Genomic DNA, 21,216 nt, shown 5'->3' with positions numbered 1-21,216 from the left:
TGGTTGCCACTCGAGCCAAAAATAATCTACCAAAATTTTATTTTTATGGAAAACATTGTCAAAACTTTATTCCTATAGAAAATTTTGTCAAAATTTTATTTCTATAGAAAATTTTTTAAAAATTTTATTTCTATAGAAAATTTTGTAAAAATTTTACTTCTACACTGAAAAAACAGTGAACCCACCAGGAAGAACACTTTCGGTTAATTTTAGAAAATTTTGAATATTTCTAGAGAATTTTAACTAAACAGTATTACAAACGTTGGCATCACGCCGATGTCATAAAAATAAGTAAATATTATTCGACAAATTCAAGAAAATTTATTGGACATAACTAAGTTTTTTCACTTGTTAAAGAAAATTTTGTAGTTTGAAGGAAAAATTTGGAGTTCAAAATTGCAAGAATGTCTTTGGTGACATACGAAGTTCATGATGGACGCCTTTTTGGTAAAATTTACAAATTTAAAGAAATTCTGAACTATTTTGTGGAATACACGAATTTAGTTAATCTTTATGCTTCATTTGAGTATATTTTTCCTCGGTTTTAGTTAATTTAACTAACGTAAACAAAAAATTATTAAAGTAAAGGCAACTTTCTCCAAACATAATAATTCCATGAACTAAAATAAAGTTAAATTGGCTTTAGTGAAATAGGAAGTTCAATTTTTTTTGAGTGTATAGAAAATGTTGTCAAAATTTTATTTTGTCAAAATATTATTTCTATAGAAACTTTAAACTTAATTATATACGTATTTAATCGGCCTTTTTTAGTTTAATATATACTACGTAGGACTACCTTGTAATTTAGAAGACGGTGTTAGGAAGTTTTAAGATACCTTGCCATCGGTTACCGCCAAGTGTTACCGCAACCCAAGTAATTCGATTGTGGATGACAGTCTTCAGTAGAAGTTTCTACGCAATCCATGGTGGAGGGTACATAAGCCTGGCCGAACTTACGGCCGTATATACTTGTTTTTTTTTTTGGTTGGTTTATATGGGGGCTATACGTAAAAAGTGGTCCGATATGGCCCATTTGCAATACAAGTTTCAAGTCGATGGCTTGTTTCGTTCGGAAGTGTGATTTTAACAGACGGACGGACATGCTTAGATCGACTCAGAATTTCACCACGACCCAGAATATATATATACATTATAGGGTCTTAGAGCCATAGTTCGATGTGGTGGAGGGTATAAAAAATGTTTTCAATAAAAGTTTTTTATAAGACTAGAACATAAATTTACACGTTGCACATATAATTTTTTTACGGTGGTACTTTTGTTATTCTGAATAGAATTGTATCGCATCCGATTTGGTCTCTGTGTAGCAGGCCGGGGCTTAAGACTTTCTCCTATGATCATATCAACATACAAAGTGGACTCACGCGATTCACAAGAGATTCTTACTGAGTAAAACTTATTAAATTGTTTTTCTTAAAACGTCGGGAGCCACCGTGGTGCAATGGTTAGCATGCCCGCCTTGCATACACAAGGTCGTGGTTTCGATTCCTGCTTCGACAGAACACCAAAAAGTTTTTCAGCGGTGGATTATCCCACCTCAGTAATACTGGTGACATTTCTGAGGGTTTCAAAGCTTCTCTAAGTGGTTTCACTGCAATGTGGAACGTCGTTCGGACTCGGCTATAAAAAGGAGGCCCCTTGTCATTGAGCTTAACATGGAATCGGGCAGCACTCTGTGATAAGAGAGAAGTTCACCAATGTGGTATCACAATGGACGGAATAGTCTAAGTAAGCCTGATACATCGGGCTGCCACCTAACCTAACCTAACCTAACCTAAGATTCGGCCTGGTCGAACTTACGGCCATATATACTTGTTAATTTTACCTTATATATTGAGTTTGATTTTTCCCCGAACCACTCTCGAATCTAAGATGTACCATATGAAATACCTAACCTACTATAGTTATCATTTACGAGTAAGTACATGGAAAACTAGGAAACAAAACTCGAAATGTTTGAGTAACACTAAAAGACAAGGAGATAGAGGAGGTTCTTTAACAAATGTCCTTAATAATAATGAACCATAGCAAAAAACGAAATGTTAAAAAACAGCAGCAGAAAAAACAAAATTGAACAAAAGTACACTGAAAAGCTTTCATCGCTTGTGTACATTACAGAGAATAGCAAACAAGTTCTACGACTACAAACTGTGCATCTTCGTACATCATCAAAGCAGTATTGAGCTCTAAGAAAACCGCAAAATCGTCTGCCATAACTAATTAATGCAACACCCGGAGCTTTGTTAGTTTAGTTCCTGGAGAGCAGCATCCTTTAGGAAGTTCACATAAAACATCCAAACACCCACACACTCACACCCACTCATTTTGGGGTCGTATAACTATACCCTAGTATTTACTAGCACTCAAGTACTCATTAGTTGAGCTACCCTTGCACACACGCACACAAACATCCTAAAATTATTCTAGAACCTGTAGAAGACCCCCCCGCCCAGTTTTTTAGGTAGACTCCTTCTTTGGTTGGTACATTTTTTATCTTTCCTTTTTTTATACGATTTCAAATCAGCAAATGAAAATGCTGGAAATTTTTGTCTTTTTTAAGTAATTTTCTTGCTCCTTTGTATTTGTGCCCCGTTTCTCGTTCTCGTTGTTTTTTGTTGGAAATTTGGTCCTGTGAATTTATTTCCTTATTTTTCCGCATTTGTTGAGTAGTCATCGTCGTCGTTGTTTTTTTAGTATTGCCAGCAAAAAACTCTGCGCATGACTTAATGCTATGCATTTGATTTTCATCTACGAGTTTTTCACATTTTCCACTTGCATTCATACCCATCCATACCCAATGGAAACTGGCCACCCTTGCTACTTACCCATCATGGGGAGCATTTGAGTACTCGTTTTCACTGCCTGAATGCAGTTTTCGTTTTCTAAATGTTTTGTAAACAATGGGCTTGGGACCAACAAAAAAAAACAGTTTCCTTTTGTTCCACTATTTTGTTTTGATGTTGTTGGGTTTTTTTCCAACGATGTATGTTCCTCCTTAGTTGATTGTTTTTCCCCATATCCTCGAGTAGAGCTCCGCCTGCCATATATTCCTCAGATATTTGGTTATTCGTTTCTGCTAAACAAATGCAGCGGCAATAGCAGGAATAAAATTTCTCCTTTTCGTACTCATTTCTCTGATTAAATGGCTCATCACTGTGGCTCTGCACAGTTGGCCTGCACTTACATGTATTGCATTATGGCTTTTTAGTTCTGCAATGGGGATGATGATGATGATGTGCCATATGATTTCTGTAGATGTGCTACAATCCAAAATCAAGAGCATTTTTTTCTTTCAAAATAAAAATATTTTTAAAAAGGTAATCGATTAAATTTACTTTTAGAAAAGTTATAACACCATCTCTCAAAAAATATTTGACGAGAATTTTTGTAACCAACTTTAGGTTGCTATCATTTCTAAAGCGCTCGTCTTATTATTACTGAACGATTTATTTCAATGAGAATTCATTTTATTGTTAACATGCTTACAAAGGCATAATGATATATTGTATTCAGAAATAAAGTTATTTGTGATGGAATTCAAGTGTAATTGCTTTAGGTTAGGTTAGGTATAGTGGTAGCCAGATATTTTAGACTAACTTGGACCATTCAGTCCATTGTGATACCGCAGTGATGAAGTTGTCTCTTATTATTGAGTGCTGCCTGATTCTATGTTTAGCTCAATCACAAAAGACCTCATTTGTTTAGCCGAGGCCAAACGACAGTCACGGTTGCTGCTCGAGTCAAAAATAATCTACCAAATTTTGAAGAAAATTTTATTTACCAAACCAAAAAGTTGTTCTTGTTGTTTTGAAAAAATTTATTTCTATAGATTTTTTATTTTATAGATAATTTTGTAAAAATTTTATTTTATAGAAAATGTTTTCAAAATATTATTTTATATATAATTTTGTCAAAATTTTATTTCTTTAAAAGTTTTGTCAACATTTTATTTCTATAGAAAATTTAGTCAAAAAAAAATTTAGTCACAAAAAAAAAATTTTTTGATTCAATCACGAAATTAATTGATCCAATTAATTGAAATGTCTTCAATCACAGACAATATCAATTAAAATATTAATTGAAGGTCAATTCAAAAATTAATTGATCCAATTAAAAAATTAATTGATACTATTAATTTTTGCACACAAAAATTTTTTTTCTGATTCAATCACGAAATTAATTGATCCAATTAATTTTTAATTGAAATGTCTTCAATCACAGAAATGATAGTATCAATTAAAAAATTAATTGAAGGTCAATTAAAAAAATAATTGGTCCAATTAAAAAATTAATTGATACTATTAATTTTTGTTTCAATTAAAAAAATTGTTGATTCAATAAAATTTTTAATTGGATATTTTTTAACACTCAATTAAAATTTTAGTTGGAAGAATTTTCGTGAAATTATTTTCTGTGTAAGAAAATAAAGATATAGTTGCATGTGCCTATTATGATAATTTTTCGGAAAAAAAGTGAAAATTTTTCTTGATATTTTATTGACAACCCTGATAACAACCACGGTTGCCACTCGATTCAAAAATAATTACCAAATTTTGATGAAAATTTTACCAAAAAACTACCAAACCAAAAAGTCTTGTTTTGCTAAATTTTATTTCTATAGATATTTTTAACAAAATTTTATTTCTTTAGAAAATTTTGCCAAAATTTTATTTCTATAGAAAATTTTGCCAAAATTTATTTCTATGGGAAAATAAATATATAAACAAATTGTGAAGTACTTTTTAGATGGAGAGGTATATTTTGCAATATCTACCAAATCATCAGGAGTTATACCAAACAGTAAAAAATCTACCATTTTTGGTAGAATTCTACCAACTGTGGCAACCGTGACGGCGATCCACATTGCGTTGAAACTACTTAGAGAGGCCTTGAAACACTCCGAAATGTTACTAGCATTGAGGATAATCTACTGCTGAAAAACTTTTTAGTGATCGGTCGAAACTGGGATTGAACCACCTATGAATGCAAGGAGGGCATGTTAACCATTGCCCCACGGTGGCTTCATATTTGGCTGGAAAACCGAAAGCGGCTATCGTTAGAACCCTACAGCATTTTAATATGAACAAATATTTTGTTTATCGTACCATTGCACATTGGGCCAAATTACCGAAATCTCACGCATAAAATCAATTTTTGAACTTGTGAAAATTAAATATTTGGTGCTACGAAAAAGTTGACAACACATTACCAAAAACAAATCCAAAATGGTAAAACAATATGGCAACCCGTTTGGTAGTTTCAGGCCGACGAAGTGGCAACTCTTTGTTATTGATTTTTTCTTGAATTCATAGTTTAGCAAGGTGCTTTAAAGATTTTGCTGGTAAAAAAAAGTTGTTAAAGATATAAACTTAATTTAAAATGTAAAATTTAAGTCAAGGTATGTACTTTTAGTAAAAATTAACAGCGATTGTAAATATTGTTTGGTTATTTATGAAAAATGTGTGGCAAAAAGCATATTTCTTCTTTGCTTAATTTAATGTATGTCCCATGTTGTATGGAGTAGAACTTACTATATTGGAACGTATTGGTAGAGTTTTATACCGCGTTAGAAAGGTTGAGATGTTGTCTTTCTTGCAAACATAAATTTGTCTGCTTATAAGTGCTAATGAAGGTACCCCATTATAATTATTGTTTTACAATAAAAACGCAGAAATTATTAAATATTGGATAGAAAACAACTCCCAGTGCTGTAATAATAATGTAAAAACATTAAAAAGAGAGAAGTCTACCATGACAACTTGAAGAAAAAAGTAAAATAATTGTGCAAGGAAATAGAATGAAGTAGCGTTACTTTGTTTAATAGAAACATCTGGACAAAACAATGGTAACGAATGAGCAATTTGGGTAAATCTGCAATATCTACCATATCATTAATAATAGGTATATAAAATAAAATGTCGTCCTGGGTGTCTTACTGTAACTGATTCGTCGATACAGGTCCCGTTACAAAATTTGCTAAATCATAAATCTAATATTTAAATATAGACTTATGGCCTGTTCCTGTATATCGAACGAAAGCTTCCCTTCTTATTCCAAACGAAAGAAAATTGATTTTTGTTCTTCAATTTCAAAAGGCAAGTCACTTCATAATTTTTTGTCGAGCAATAAACGAAGAAATACAATAAAATTTGACTGAATTCTCAACCTAAAAATTTTAAAATACTCATTTTTGATAATCAATGTATTATCATACAAATGAAACGAAATAAATATAATAAAAATATAAAAACCCAAATTCATTCGAATTCGTGTGACTGCCTTTCTTTCGAATGGGTTTTCGTTCGATATACAGGAACAGGGCATTACATATAGCAGAGTGTCAAGGTAGCGACACCTACAGAAGTAATATGATCACTTCAAACGTGTTTCAACAACAAAATTTTTGGAAACGCAAAAATGTTTTTTTTTACAAACACATACAGGGTTGGCAAAATCTGGACATTTTGTAATATTTTCTACATAGTGTTGCAGAAATAATGGTTTGTAAATTTTTTAGCTAAAATGAGAGAGTAAGAGATTGAATTGAACTAAAATTGCTGAGTAACAGCATCAGTTCTAATGTAGAATTTCAGTTTCCAATGTTACTACATATTGATATATTTAATTTGGTGTATGATAGTTCAAAGTGGTTGAGATACATTCCCCATTAGAAAGTGGGCGTGGCAGTGGACGGATCGGTCCAAATTTTTTATCATACTTTTTTCTCATCCCCAGTGGTACATGTACAAAATTTCAGAAGTCTAGGCGCTTCCTTTGGGTTGAAATTGGCCTTCATTTGAATGTGGGCGTGACAGTGGGCGGATCGGTTCAAAATTTTTATCATACTTTATTCTCATCCCCAGTGGTATATGTACAAAATTTCAGAGCTCTGGGTGCTTCCGTTGATTTAATGCGTCAAAAACATGTCATTTGGCCCACTGTGCATTGGTCGTAGCTGTGATACTGCCGGTGTTGCACTGCGTCCAAAAAGTAGACGAAAAAAAAACCGGTAACAACCTAGGGTAAAAGCGTCGCGAAAGAAGTAGTGAACATATTCTTTTTGGATCCGAAAGTAGTGCAAAATTGGCGCAGAAGCGATGAATTTAACATGGACTTGTCATAGGACTCACTTCATAAGGTGTGATCGGAATTTAGTGTTTTAAAAGTGAATCAAAAAGAGTTGTGATATTTTGCCAGATAATATTTTTTTAATGATTTTAATGCATACTAACACTTGTCTGTAACGTTTGACCTCACACATTTTCAAAAATTCGCAATTTTTCTAGAATGGATTTAGCATTTTTTCGACACAAAATAAACAATTTGTACCATGTTATTATACCCTCTACCATAGGATGGGGGGTATATTAACTTTGTTATTCCGTTTGTAACACATCGAAATATTGATCTAAGACCCCATAAAGTATATATATCTATATATATATATATATATATATATATATATATATATATATATATATATATATATATATATATATATATATATATATATATATATATATATATATATATATATATATATATATATATATATATATATATATATATATATATATATATATATATATATATATATATATATATATATATATATATATATATATATTCTGGGTCGTGGTGAAATTCTGAGTCGATCTGAGCATGTCCGTCCGTCCGTCCGTCTGTTGAAATCACGCTAACTTCCGAACGAAACAAGCTATCGACTTGAAACTTGGCACAAGTAGTTGTTATTGATGTAGGTCGGATGGTATTGCAAATGGGCCATATCGGTCCACTTTTACGTATAGCCCCATATAAATTTATCCCAAATAAATTTCATCCGATCCAGCTGAAATTTGGTACATGATGTTAGTATATGGTCTCTAGCAACCATGCAAAAATTAGTCCACATCGGTCCATAATTATATATAGCCCCCATATAAACCGATCCCCCGATTTGGCTTGCGGAGCCTCTAAGAGAAGCAAATTTCATCCGATCCGGCTGAAATTTGGTACATGGTGTAAGTATATGGTGTCTAATGACCATGCAAAAATTAGTCCATAATTATATATATAGCCCCCATATAAACCGATCACCAGATTTGACCTCTTGGAAGACCAAAATTCATCTGATTCAGTTGAAATTTGGTAGGGGATGTTAGTATATGGTATCCAACAACCATGCAGGAATTGGTTCATCTCAGTCCATAATTATATATAGCCCCCATATAAACCGATCCCCAGATTTGGCATCTGGTGCCTTTTGGAGAAGCAAAATTCATCCGATCTGGTTGAAATTTGGTACGTGTGGTGTGATATGATATTTAACAACCATGCCAAAAGAGGTCCATATTCGTCCATAATCATATATAGCCATATAAACCGATCCCGAGATTTGGTTTTGGAGCCTCTGGGAGGAGCTAATTTCATTCGAGTCAGTTGAAATTTGGCACATTGTGCTAGTATATAGCCGTTAACAACCATGTCTAACTAGGTCCATATCGGTCTATAGTTATATAAAGCCCTCAGATAAATCGATCCCCAATCACATAAAAATTGGTCCATATCAACACGCTCATAAAAAATCGCTTCTGTAACATATACTCCCAAACATATTTTGCTTCAAGCATATACATTTTTGGGTATTGCCCAAACATTTATATGTTTGATCTTTTCCAATATATAATATGTTTGAAAGCATATTAGTCTAAACAATATATGTTTAGACTTGTATTTTTGCATCCAAATTTAATAATGTTGTCTTCCAAAAAACAATATGTTATTATGTGAACATATAATATGTTTGGAAGCATTTTGCACCCAAAAATATTATATGCTTAAAAAAATTCTCCCAAACAATATTGTGCTCAAAATTTTATTTATTTATTTATATATTTACAATCATAATGAATTATGAAAATAAACAGGTAACATAGGTGCTAACAACATAGGTTTTCGACCTGAATGCTCAAAATTTTGTTTCTGCCTAATTGTATATTCCCTCACATCTTTCTCACTTCCACGAGATTTTTTAGTTCTTAGCACCTTTTTCTGTAATACAAACATTGTAGAAGAAATTATTCAATTTTATGATCTTTTTATTTTAATTTTACCTTTTGCCGGACGGTGATATGAACAGCGGACCACACAGTTTGTAAGGATCAAAGAAGTAGCTGATCAATTGCCCAAGGGAAAATAAAATGTTAATTTTGTAATAACAAGCAACAACCACCAACTTAATTCAATATCGCTCCCTGTTAAATAGCGCTCCAAGCTATTAAACACATATATGTTTATAGGCTATTTCTAAATCAATATATGTTTGCATCCAAGCATATTATATTTACAAACATTTTATGTCCCAAACATAATATGTTCTAACATATTAACATATATGTCCCAAACATGTTATGCTAGTTTATGAACATTATATGCTTGCACTCAAAAATATTGTGTTTAAAAATTTTTTTTCCAAACATATAATGTTTATAGCCAAACATATGAAAAACAGTCTTTTTCATCCGTGAAGTTCATAATTGTATATAGCCCCATGTTTCAATTCTGGCTCTCTACGTACCGTGCAAAAGTCCATGTCCATGTTTGTAGACTTGCCTATGCATACCTTTTTTGTCTAATATATACCACGTATGGAATAACTCACAATTTAGAAAAGATGTTAAGAAGTTTTAAGATACCACAACCCAAGTAATTCGATTGTGGATGGCATTCTTTCTTAGAAGTTTCTACGCAATCCATGGTGGAGAATACATAAGATTCGGCCTGGCCCAATTTACGGCCGTATATACTTGTTTCCATTAAAAATCAACAAAAAGAACTTCCATGGAAGTGAAAAAGTCGAACGGTACAGGTTCGAATCTCAGAGGGGATGATTTTTTTTTATTATTTTCTTTTTATTCTTTTCATTGATTTTCTATTCTCTTTGTGAAATTTAATTGTCAAAAACTTAAATTATCACTTAAAACGGCATAATTGCGTACTTTCTAAGACTTGTCCAAAAGGACTGCATCGGAAGTGGAAAAAATCATTAGGGGATTCCAATTTTTCTTTTGCTGGGATGTAAAATATAAACTCAAGAGCAGTAAAATCTTGTTGAATATCAGGGGTAAAATGTAGGTATTCTAGCCATCCATCGAACAAACATATGTGTATGGGAGCTATGTTTCTATTTGAACCGAGTTTGACCAAACTTAGCAGTAAAATATTGATTCAGCTCTCTGTGCAAAATTTTCAGTAAATCGGAATAAAATGTTGACCTCAATCGGGTCATATGAATCAGAACATTACCTAAATCTGAACCGAGTTTGATCAAATTTAACATACATAAGTAGAATGTCAATTATACTGTCTCTGCAAAATTAAATGTACATCGGAATAAGCCTTTGGTTTCAGTGGCTATAAAAGTGTAAATCGTACGATTTTCACGCGCACAAAATATCCCCTTTTACGCTACAATGATATTCCATATGGTTTAGCTGCCTATACTAGCAAACAATTTCAAGTTTGAATGCATAGTTAGAATGCTAATTAAACAATCTCTACAAATTTTTTGAGTAAATCGCAGTGAAAGTTTGGCCTCCGGTGGTCATATGAGCCTAAATCGGGCGTAAGATACATATGGAAGCTATATCTAAATCTGAACCGAGTTTTACTAAATTTGGCATGCAAAGCTAGAATTTTTATTATATACCTGTGCAATTTCAATTTCACGTAAATCGGAGTAAAACGTTAGCTTCTGTATTCATATGAGTAGGTTAGGTTAGGTGGCAGCCCGATGTATCAGGCTCACTTCGACTATTCAGTCCATTGTGATACCACATTGGTGAACTTCTCTCTTATCACTGAGTGCTGCCCGATTCCACGTTAAGCTCAATAACAAGGGACCTCCTTTTTATAGCCGAGTCCGAACGGCATTCCACATTGCAGTGAAACCACTTAGAGAAGCTTTGAAGCCCTCAGAAATGTCACCAGCATTACTGAGGTGGGATAATCCACCGCTGAAAAACTTGTTGGTGTTCGGTCGAAGCAGGAATCGAACCCACGACCTTGTGTATGCAAGTCGGGCATGCTAACCATTGCACCACGGTGGCTCCCATATGAGTATAAATCGGGTGAAAACTATATATGGGCGCTATATCTAAATCGGAAGCGATGTCCTCCAAAATCGATAGGATTCTATTCCGAACTAAAAAGATTGAAGAAGAAACCAACAATAGGGGAGTTTTCTTTTAGCCCTGGATACCCTAAGCCGTGAAGGACTAAAAGAAAACATAGTACTCGTTTATTCAGGACATCTCCAAAAATGTGCAATACTGTCATCAGCTGTTTAAAAACAATCACAGAAAAGAAGTGAAATCTTGCATTTTTAATGTATGAAATGATGCAATTAGTAATACAAATTTACTGCTGCGATTATTTATGACACTGTACGTATCTCTTTGAATTTCATATTTTTCGATAAAATAGTCACAATAAATTGCTATTGTGAATCGAAGAAACGTCACTTTTTCAAAATACTATGTTATCCAGAGAGAATAATAAGACAAGAGGACGAAACTGTGAAGCGAAACTACGTCAGTAAGTGGCAGTCATGAGGAAAATTTCTCTAATATCATGCAGTTTTTGTCGGCGCTTCTCTCAAATATCATACAGTTTGCGTCGGCGTCACCCAGTTCTGGTCTCTGCCGACTTTACGAAAAGTAAAGAAAATAGGATTTAAAACCTACTTTGTAGTAACATACGAGTATGTCTTTGTTGTAAATGTTTTCATTGCATTAAATTTTTTGGCAGATAATTTGAAATTATAACTGCCGATGCCTTTATAAACAATTTATCAAAACAGCGCTTCGACCAGGCATTGTGTGACATCTATACGGTTGACATTTGTTGTTTTTGTAGAAGAGAAATTTTCGTCCTCTTGTGTGTTCATTCTCTCTGCTTGCACTGATGAGATGTTCTGGATAGAACACCAGTGTAACGATGTTCTGGATAACCCATACAAATGTTGCATCCAGTGCTAAAAGAAACAAGCCCTAATAACAGAACAAAACGAACAGAAAACTTTCGTTATTATTTACACATATTTCTTTCCACACACATTTCGGTTTACAATAATGTCCATTCTAACCCACTGTAACAATGTACTGAATATTTTGTGGTACCCTGTATCCAATAATGCAGAGAGATACAAATATGTTTCACACATACTAATACAAGTGTTTTCTCTATTTTGCAGGAAATCTGCACACAACACACAAATAATCTCAATGGGAAATTGAGAAGAGATAGAGTGAGAGAGCAAGTACAACTCTCTACAGTCCCCAAATTAAACACGTGGCGTTCAGACATCAAAGAACAAAACAACCAGAGTCACACACAGAGATAACATCCACGGAATGTAAACAAACCATAAAGCAACAAACGGTGGCTGCTACGGAATATGCAGATGCCGTGGCAGAGTAAAAAGATGGACGGATTTAATGGACGGTGCGATTCAGTGGCACACAATTCCGCCACACTCGAGAGCTTAGGAAAACAGGCAATATATCACATATCACAAAAATAAAAACATGAAGCGAGCGAGCGGTTAAGCAACAAAGGATTAGATGACAATAAAATTTTTAGATGAAAAATCTTATAAAAATTACACCAAAAATTGTGTTTTGTTTGTTTATGGGCAAAGCGTTGTTAAACACAACAACAAATATCAATTAAAAATGCTTACATTTTGTAAACAATGTAATGGTGTATTTTTTCAAGGCTTAGTGAACAAATTAAAATATGTAAGATGTGATGTGCTATCAATTCAGGAATGTAAATTCCAAAAAAAAATATTGCTTTCCTACATTTAACATACACACATATTTCGCATTTGATACCACCACATACAAGGCATACAATTCAATCCAACAAGTTGAATACACAATATTATGAATTGGTTTCCATATATCCTTGTATCAACCACATTTACTCATATTCCATTGAAATGTTTGTCTATGCGTATGAGTGAACGTTTTCGTATACGTGAGTATGTGTTTGTATGTGAGTATGTTTAAAACAATGGATCTTATTAAATTAACACGCATGTTTCCCAAATCCTCATGTGTTGCTTCAACTCTACCCTCCTACCACCATCACACCAAGTTGTCTTGCCAGCCATTTCTTCTATTCCACTTATGGTGTTGCTAATGACAGTTCCGGCTTGTAGTATGGGTGTATCCAGGAAAGGGATTTCCTTGCATATAACAACCATCTATGAACCACTGACTAAGCAAATGTCTATGAAAATGGTGAAGTTTGAGAAGAAGGTTAATTTTAATTGTTTATTGTTTACCCTAAGAAATAGAACTTGCTAAAAACTTTAAAAATGCTCTAATTTCAGCTCCAATATTGGTGAAATAAAAGCATACACAAGAAAAAAAAATTCAATTCCAACATGAAACAAGTAAAGGGTGATTTGTTAAGAGCTTGATAACTTTTTAAAAAAAAAAAACGCATAAAATTTGCAAAATCTCATCGGTTCTTTATTTGAAACGTTAGATTGGTCCATGACATTTACTTTTTGAAGATAATTTCATTTAAATGTTGACCGCGGCTGCGTCTTAGGTGGTCCATTCGGAAAGTCCAATTTTGGGCAACTTTTTCGAGCATTTCGGCCGGAATAGCCCGAATTTCTTCGGAAATGTTGTCTTCCAAAGCTGGAATAGTTGCTGGCTTATTTCTGTAGACTTTAGACTTGACGTAGCCCCACAAAAAATAGTCTAAAGGCGTCAAATCGCATGATCTTGGTGGCCAACTTACCGGTCCATTTCTTGAGATGAATTGTTCTCCGAAGTTTTCCCTCAAAATGGCCATAGAATCGCGAGCTGTGTGGCATGTAGCGCCATCTTGTTGAAACCACATGTCAACCAAGTTCAGTTCTTCCATTTTTGGCAACAAAAAGTTTGTTAGCATCGAACGATAGCGATCGCCATTCACCGTAACGTTGCGTCCAACAGCATCTTTGAAAAAATACGGTCCAATGATTCCACCAGCGTACAAACCACACCAAACAGTGCATTTTTCGGGATGCATGGGCAGTTCTTGAACGGCTTCTGGTTGCTCTTCACTCCAAATGCGGCAATTTTGCTTATTTACGTAGCCATTCAACCAGAAATGAGCCTCATCGCTGAACAAAATTTGTCGATAAAAAAGCGGATTTTCTGCCAACTTTTCTAGGGCCCATTCACTGAAAATTCGACGTTGTGGCAGATCGTTCGGCTATTCATGATGAAATGTCAAAGCATACTGAGCATCTTTCTCTTTGACACCATGTCTGAAATCCCACGTGATCTGTCAAATACTAATGCATGAAAATCCTAACCTCAAAAGAATCACCCTTTATATATGGCCGTAAGTTCGGCCAGGCGAATCTCATGTACCCTCCACAATGGACTGAATAGTTTAAGTGAGCCTGAATCTTAATCGGGCTGCCACTTTAACCAAGTACCCTCCACCATGGATTGCGTAGAAACTTCTACGAAAGACAATCGAATTACTTGGGTTGTGGTATCTTAAATCGTTTTCTAAATTGTTAATTAGTCCATACGTGGTATATATTAGACAAAAATGGTATGTATAGGTAAGTCTACAAATAATTACGAATCGATATGAACTTTTGCACAGTACGTAGGGAGCCAGAATTGAAATATGGGGGTCCCTTATATTATATGGGGGCTATATACAATTATGAACTTGATATGGATCAATTTTTGTGTGATTGGGGATCGATTTATCTGAGGGCTATATATAACTATAGACCGATATGGACCTAGTTAGGCATGGTTGTTAATGGCCATATACTAGCACAATGTACCAAATTTCCACTGACTCGGATGAATTTTGCTCCTCCAAGAGGCTCCAAAACCAAATCTCGGCATCGGTTTATATGGGGGATATATATGATTATGGACTGATATGGACCACTTTTGGCATGGCTGTTAAATATCATATACTACCACCACGTACCAAATTTCAACCAGATCGGATGAATTTTGCTTCTCCAAAAGGCACCGGAGGTCAAATCTGGGGATCGGTTTATATGGGGGCTATATATAATTATGGACTGATATGAACCAATTCCTGCATGGTTGTTGGATACCATATACTAACATCACGTACCAAATTTTCAACCGAATCGGATGAATTTTGCTCTTCCAATGGGCTCCGGAGGTCAAATTAAGGGATCGGTTTATATGGGGGCTATATATAATTATGCACCGATGTGGACCAATTTTTGCATGGTCATTAGAGAACATATATTAACACCATGTACCAAATTTCAGCCGGATCGGATGAAATTTGTTTCTCGTAGATGCTCCGCAAGCCAAATCGGGGGATCGGTTTATATGGGGGCTATATATAATTATGGACCGATGTGGACCAATTTTTGCACGGTTGTTAGATACCATATACTAACACCATGTACAAAATTTCAGCCGGATCGGATGAAATTTGCTTCTCTTAGAGGGTCTGTAAGCCAAATTTGGGGGTCCGTTTATAGGGGGCTATACGTAAAAGTGAACCGATATGGCCCATTAGCAATACTATCCGATCTACATCAAAAACAACTACTTGTGCCAAGTTTCAAGTCGATAGCTTGTTTCGTTCGGAAGTCAGCGTGATTTCAACAGACGGACGGACATGCTCAGATCGACTCAGAATTTCACCACGACCCAGAATATATATACTTTATGGAGTCTTAGAGCAATATTTCGATGTGTTACAAAGGGAATGACAAAGTTAATATACCCCCATTCTATGGCGGAGGGTATAAAAATCCAATCATTGTTTTATAGAGAATTTATAACATTGAGAATTGTTGTACCCTCCACCATAGGATGGGGGTATATTAATTTTGTCATTCCGTTTGTAACACATCGAAATATTGCCCTAAGATCTCTTAAAGTATATATATTCTGGGTCGTGGTGAAATTCTGAGTCGATGTGAGCATGTCCGTCCGTCCGTCAGTCTGTTGAAATCACGCTAACTTCCGAACGAAACAAGCTATCGACTTGAAACTTGGCACAAGTAGTTGTTATTGATGTAGGTCAGGTTATACTACAAAGGGGCCATATCGGTCCACTTTTACGTATAGCCCCCATATAAACGGACCCCCAAATTTGGCTTACCGATCTGGCTGAAATTTGGTACATGGTGTTAATAATAGTCTATGACCATGACCATGCAAAACTTGGTCCACATCGGTCCATAATTATATATAGCCCCCATATAAACCAATCCCCCGATTTGGCTTGCAGAGCCTCTAAGAGAATCAAATTTCATCCGATCCGGCTGAAATTTGGTACATGATGTTAGTATATGGTCTCTAATGACCATGCAAAAATTGGTCCATATCGGTTCATAATTATATATAGCCCCCATATAAACCGATCACCAGATTTGACCTCCGGAGCACTTTGGAAGAGCAAAATTCTTCCCATTCGGTTGAAATTTGGTACGTGATGTTAGTTTATGGTATCCAACAACCATGCAGGAATTGGTTCCTATCAGTCCATAATTATATATAGCTCCCATATAAACCGATCGGCAGATTTGACCTCCGGTGCCTTTTGGAGAAGCAAAATTCATTCGATCTGGTTGAAATTTGGTACGTGGTGTTAGTATATAATATTTAGCAACCATGCCAAAAGTGGTCCATATCAGTCCATAATCATTTATAGCCCCCATATAAACCAATCCCGAGATTTGGTTTTGGAGCCTCTTGGAGGAGCAAATTTCATCCGAGTGAGTTGAAATTTGTGGACGACAGTCTTTCGTAGAAGTTTCTACGCAATTCATGGTGGAGGGTACATAAGATTCGGCCTGGCCGAACTAAGGGCCGTATATACTTGTTGATTTATTCGTATAGCCTGGCATGGCTGAGATATGTCACCCCACCATGGGGAACACCCTTTTCCAGTCTACGAGGTCTTGAATTTCTCTCCCTACATTACAAGTTCAACTGGCGCCTACACAGATAATAAATTCGTTTCTACCGGTAGGGACATGTTTTCGATGTCCTCGAACAGTCTGGCTCAACTCCCAGTATTTCTAGATGCTTCAGCATTAGCACACAAATTCCGTCGGGGCCCACGCATTGGATGGGCTCAAGAGGCTCCTACTGTTGACCTCAAGTTACCTGAAGATGCGATCTGTGCCTTCTCTGAAGCCATCTCAGTTGGCATTCTTTTGTTACCTGAAGCTGCAATCTGTCCATTCTATGGTGCCATCTCAGTTGTCATTCTTTTGTGGACTGTCCGTTGTTCAGAGGTTATGTAATCGGATTGACCGGCAGGTCAATCGTGAGAATTATGGTAAAAAGACGGGTTGCCAGTATACGTTATTATTAGACCAGTTGACACGTAAGATATGCCTGTTGAATTGTTACAATCTCCCATGATTCTCGTGGATTTACCGTGCAAAATGTGGACTCATTTATCTGCTGTGCCAAAGCTATGCCTCTCTGGTCATTACCCTGGAGAGAATGCTAAAGTTCATTGGCATTCTCGCAATAATTTTCTTTGCACCAATCGGTTATGCCCACACAACAACCCATCAATATGAGGGCTACAACCTGGAGCACATCGAAGTTCAACTGGCGCCCACACACATAATTAATTCGTTTCTACCAGTATTTCCAGATGCTTCAGCATTAGCACACAAAATACCGTCGGGGCCCACGAATTGGATGGGCTCAAGAGGCTCCTATTGTTGACCTCAAGTTACCTGAAGCTGCGATCTGTGCCTTCTCTGAAGCCATCTGAAGTTGTCATTCTTTTGTTGACTGTCCGTTGTTCAGAGGTTATGTAATTGGAGAACCGGTCAATCGTGAGAATTATGGTAAAAAGACGGGTTGCCAGGATACGTTATTTATTAGACCAGATGACAAGTAAGATATGCCTGTTGAACTGTTACAATCTCCCATGATTCTCATGATTCTCGTGAATTTACCGTGCAAATTGTGGACTCATTTATCTGCTGTGCCAAGCTATGCCTCTCTGCTCATTACCCTCGAGAGAATGCTAAAGTTCATTGGCATTCTCGCAAGAAGTTTCTTTGCACCAATCGGTTATGCCCACACAACAGCCCATCAATATGAGGGCTACAACCTGGAGCACATCGATAGCTGTAATATGTGCCCCGCCGTAATGACCGATAATCGTTCTCCATTCGCATCATCTCAGGTGGGGTCAAAATCAATGACGAATATTATCGAAAATATGTCTTAAAGACAGTATTGAAGCTCTGGGAAGTGAAACATGTCGGGCGCAGACCATGTACATTACTACAGGACTAAGCGCGCGCCAACCAAGAATGAAGGTTCGTCGCTTCATTTCTACCGCACTATGGTCACCAAAAACCTCTGCATCTCAATCTGTTGAAGTTTTGCGCCTGGAGCATTTTGCAGAGTAAGGTTGGCCTCAAAAAATACTAAAGTGTTGATCATCACACGGCGCTTCGCCGGCAATGGACCAAAATACCGCAGACCCACTTTCGTGCAACATGTGATGGCTTTGTCGGCCGAAGACCATTCAAGTCCATAATTTGTGCTAATGGTATCCAGTCGAACAAAACATAATTCTGTTTCGGGGTCCCCGAGCAAAAATGTACTTTCGACTTTGGTTGGCCAAGACATTTTTCTATGAGTTTCAAGTAGACTTTAGTTGGCTGATAAGTCCCCGGTCTAACAAAGAAAAAAACATTTTTTTTGTCAATTTTTTTTTTTTATTTATTTATTATTCAACATAGTTCCCTTCAAAAGCGATACAACGATAATAACGACCTTCCAATTTTTTGGTACCAGTTTGGTAGTACTCCTTCGGTTTTGCCTCAAAATAGGCCTCAGTTTCGGCGATCACCTCTTCATTGCAGCCAAATTTTTTCCTGCGAGCATTCTTTTGAGGTCTGAGAACAAGAAAAAGTCGCTGGAGGCCAGATCTGGAGAATACGGTGGGTGGGGAAGCAATTCGAAGCCCGATTCATGAATGTTTGCCATCGTTCTCAATGTCTTGTGGCACGGTGCGTTGTCTTGGTGGAACAACACTTTTTTCTTCTTCATATGGGGCCGTTTTGCCGCGATTTCGACCTTCAAACGCTCCAATAACGCCATATAATAGTCACTGTTGATGGTTTTTTCCTTCTCAAGATAATCGATAAAAATTATTCCATGCGCATCCCAAAAGACAGAGGTCATTGATTTGCCAGCGGACTTTTGAGTCTTTCCACGCTTCGGAGACGGTTCACCGGTCGCTGTCCACTCAGCCGACTGTCGATGGGACTCAGGAGTGTAGTGATGGAGCCATATTTCATCCAATGTCACATAATGACGGAAAAACTCGGGTGTATTACGAGTTAGCAGCTGCAAACACCGCTCAGAATCATCAACACGTTGTTGTTTTTAGTCAAATGTGAGCTCGCGCGGCACCCATTTTGCACAGAGCTTCCGCATATCCAAATATTGATGAGTTATATGACCAACACGTTTCTTTGATATACTTAAGGCCTCTGCTATCTCGATCAACTTCATTTTCCGGTCATTCAAAATCATTTTGTGGATTTTTTTGATGTTTTCGTCGGTAACCACCTCCACCGCAGTGGACACCCGCGTTCACTGTCCTCCGTGCTCATTTCACCATGCTTGAATTTTGAACACCAATCAATTATTATTAATTTCGCTGGGGCAGAGTCCGGAAACTCATTATCAAGCCAAGTTTTTGCTTCCACCGTATTTTTTCCCTTCAGAAAACAGTATTTTATCAAAACACGAAATTCTTTTTTTTTTCCAGTTTTTTCACAATAACAAAAGTTGCTTCACAAAAGACGCTACATCTCACAAACTAATTGACTTACAGAAGTCAAAGTTTGACACGAATCATTTGAAGGTTGGTACTATATAAAAATAATATGCATTTAGTACTAGCGACACCATCCATGAGTCAGACCGGGGACTTATCAGCCCACCTGTCGTTTATTGAGACTAGAAACTTATCGGATCACCCAGTTTTCTTCGGTTTAGCCTATGTTAGCCAATGCATGCACATATATGCATATCACGGTCGCCTGTCATAGTCATTACGAAATGTTTTTCATATTCTCGCTGGTCGTCGAGCTTTTCCTGGATACGCATTGATTTCAAGCTCTTAATGATAAAAACAAAGCCTACATTACAAGGCAGGATAATTGCTGCGTTTCTACTTCACATGGGTAGTTACCGAAGGCTGTCCACCGCCATTGTAAAGCCTTTTATGCCAAGCGGACAAAGGTATTGGCATTGCATAAATACGAGAAACAATCTGAATTCTCGATACGCATTAGACTTCACTGTCATGGTGGTATTGGCGGCCGTGTTCCATCAGAAAGTTACTTGTATATTTCACCCCATCCAGAAGTCATTGTTAGGTTATGGTAGAAAACAAAAACAACACAAATATCCACATATGTATGGTACATGCAATTCTAAATCCTATCCAAACGGCCCCAATAGTTTAACGATGCCACCTTGATTGCTACCATCTACCAGAAGTTCTAATCATTAACACAATTGTGTTTAGAAGTTGGAAATCACTTTAAATTAGAAATGTCCGTTGCACGCATGTTATCTCTAGGTAGAGGAGGTTTATGTATGGAAACTTTTCTCTTTTGGGTGTTTAAGTAACTTCAATTGCATGCATGCATTCATGCATGCTTTCAATATAATTATGTACAATCAGTTGAAGTTATATTTGAGGACCATATATACATACTTTCGTTACCATGTGGTTTATTATATACTCGCATTAAGTTTGTAATGAAGAACAGTGGTACAGAAATGAGAAAAATAAACAAAAGAAATTGGTTGAATTTTTTGCAGAACCAATGAGAAAATATTGCCCAAGTATAAGCGGGCGAAAATTCTACTCTCTACACCATCAAAAAAAAAAAAATCGCTTCTGTAAGATATACCCCAAACACATTTTGCTTCCTACATATATATTTTCAGGATTGGTGCAAAAAATGTATTTTTTGTATTGTTCAAACAAATTATGTTTCATCTTTGGGCATACACTGGTAGTAAAAATTTTTAATGAAATTTTCTTTGTGTGGATATATTTTTAAGACGCCAATTGGTTACTTCCATTATTTTACTTGCAGCATACTCT

General features: G+C 36.0%; 1 protein-coding gene across 1 annotated transcript in view; it reads right to left on the bottom strand.

The window, feature by feature from the left end:
• LOC142231386 (uncharacterized) overlaps positions 1 to 13,288 on the bottom strand; it is a 75,330-nt gene extending 62,042 nt beyond the window's left edge. The window contains exon 1 of the mRNA XM_075301995.1: positions 13,165 to 13,288. Coding sequence (XP_075158110.1) covers positions 13,165 to 13,288 — 124 coding nt within the window. The remainder of the gene's footprint in view (positions 1 to 13,164) is intronic.
• Between the last annotated feature and the right edge of the window lie 7,928 nt (positions 13,289 to 21,216).

Source organism: Haematobia irritans, chromosome 3 (genome assembly GCF_050003625.1).
Source record: "Haematobia irritans isolate KBUSLIRL chromosome 3, ASM5000362v1, whole genome shotgun sequence".
Taxonomy (NCBI): domain Eukaryota; kingdom Metazoa; phylum Arthropoda; class Insecta; order Diptera; family Muscidae; genus Haematobia; species Haematobia irritans.
Note: the sequence above shows the minus strand (reverse complement) of the source record. Positions and strands in the feature narration are given on the sequence as shown.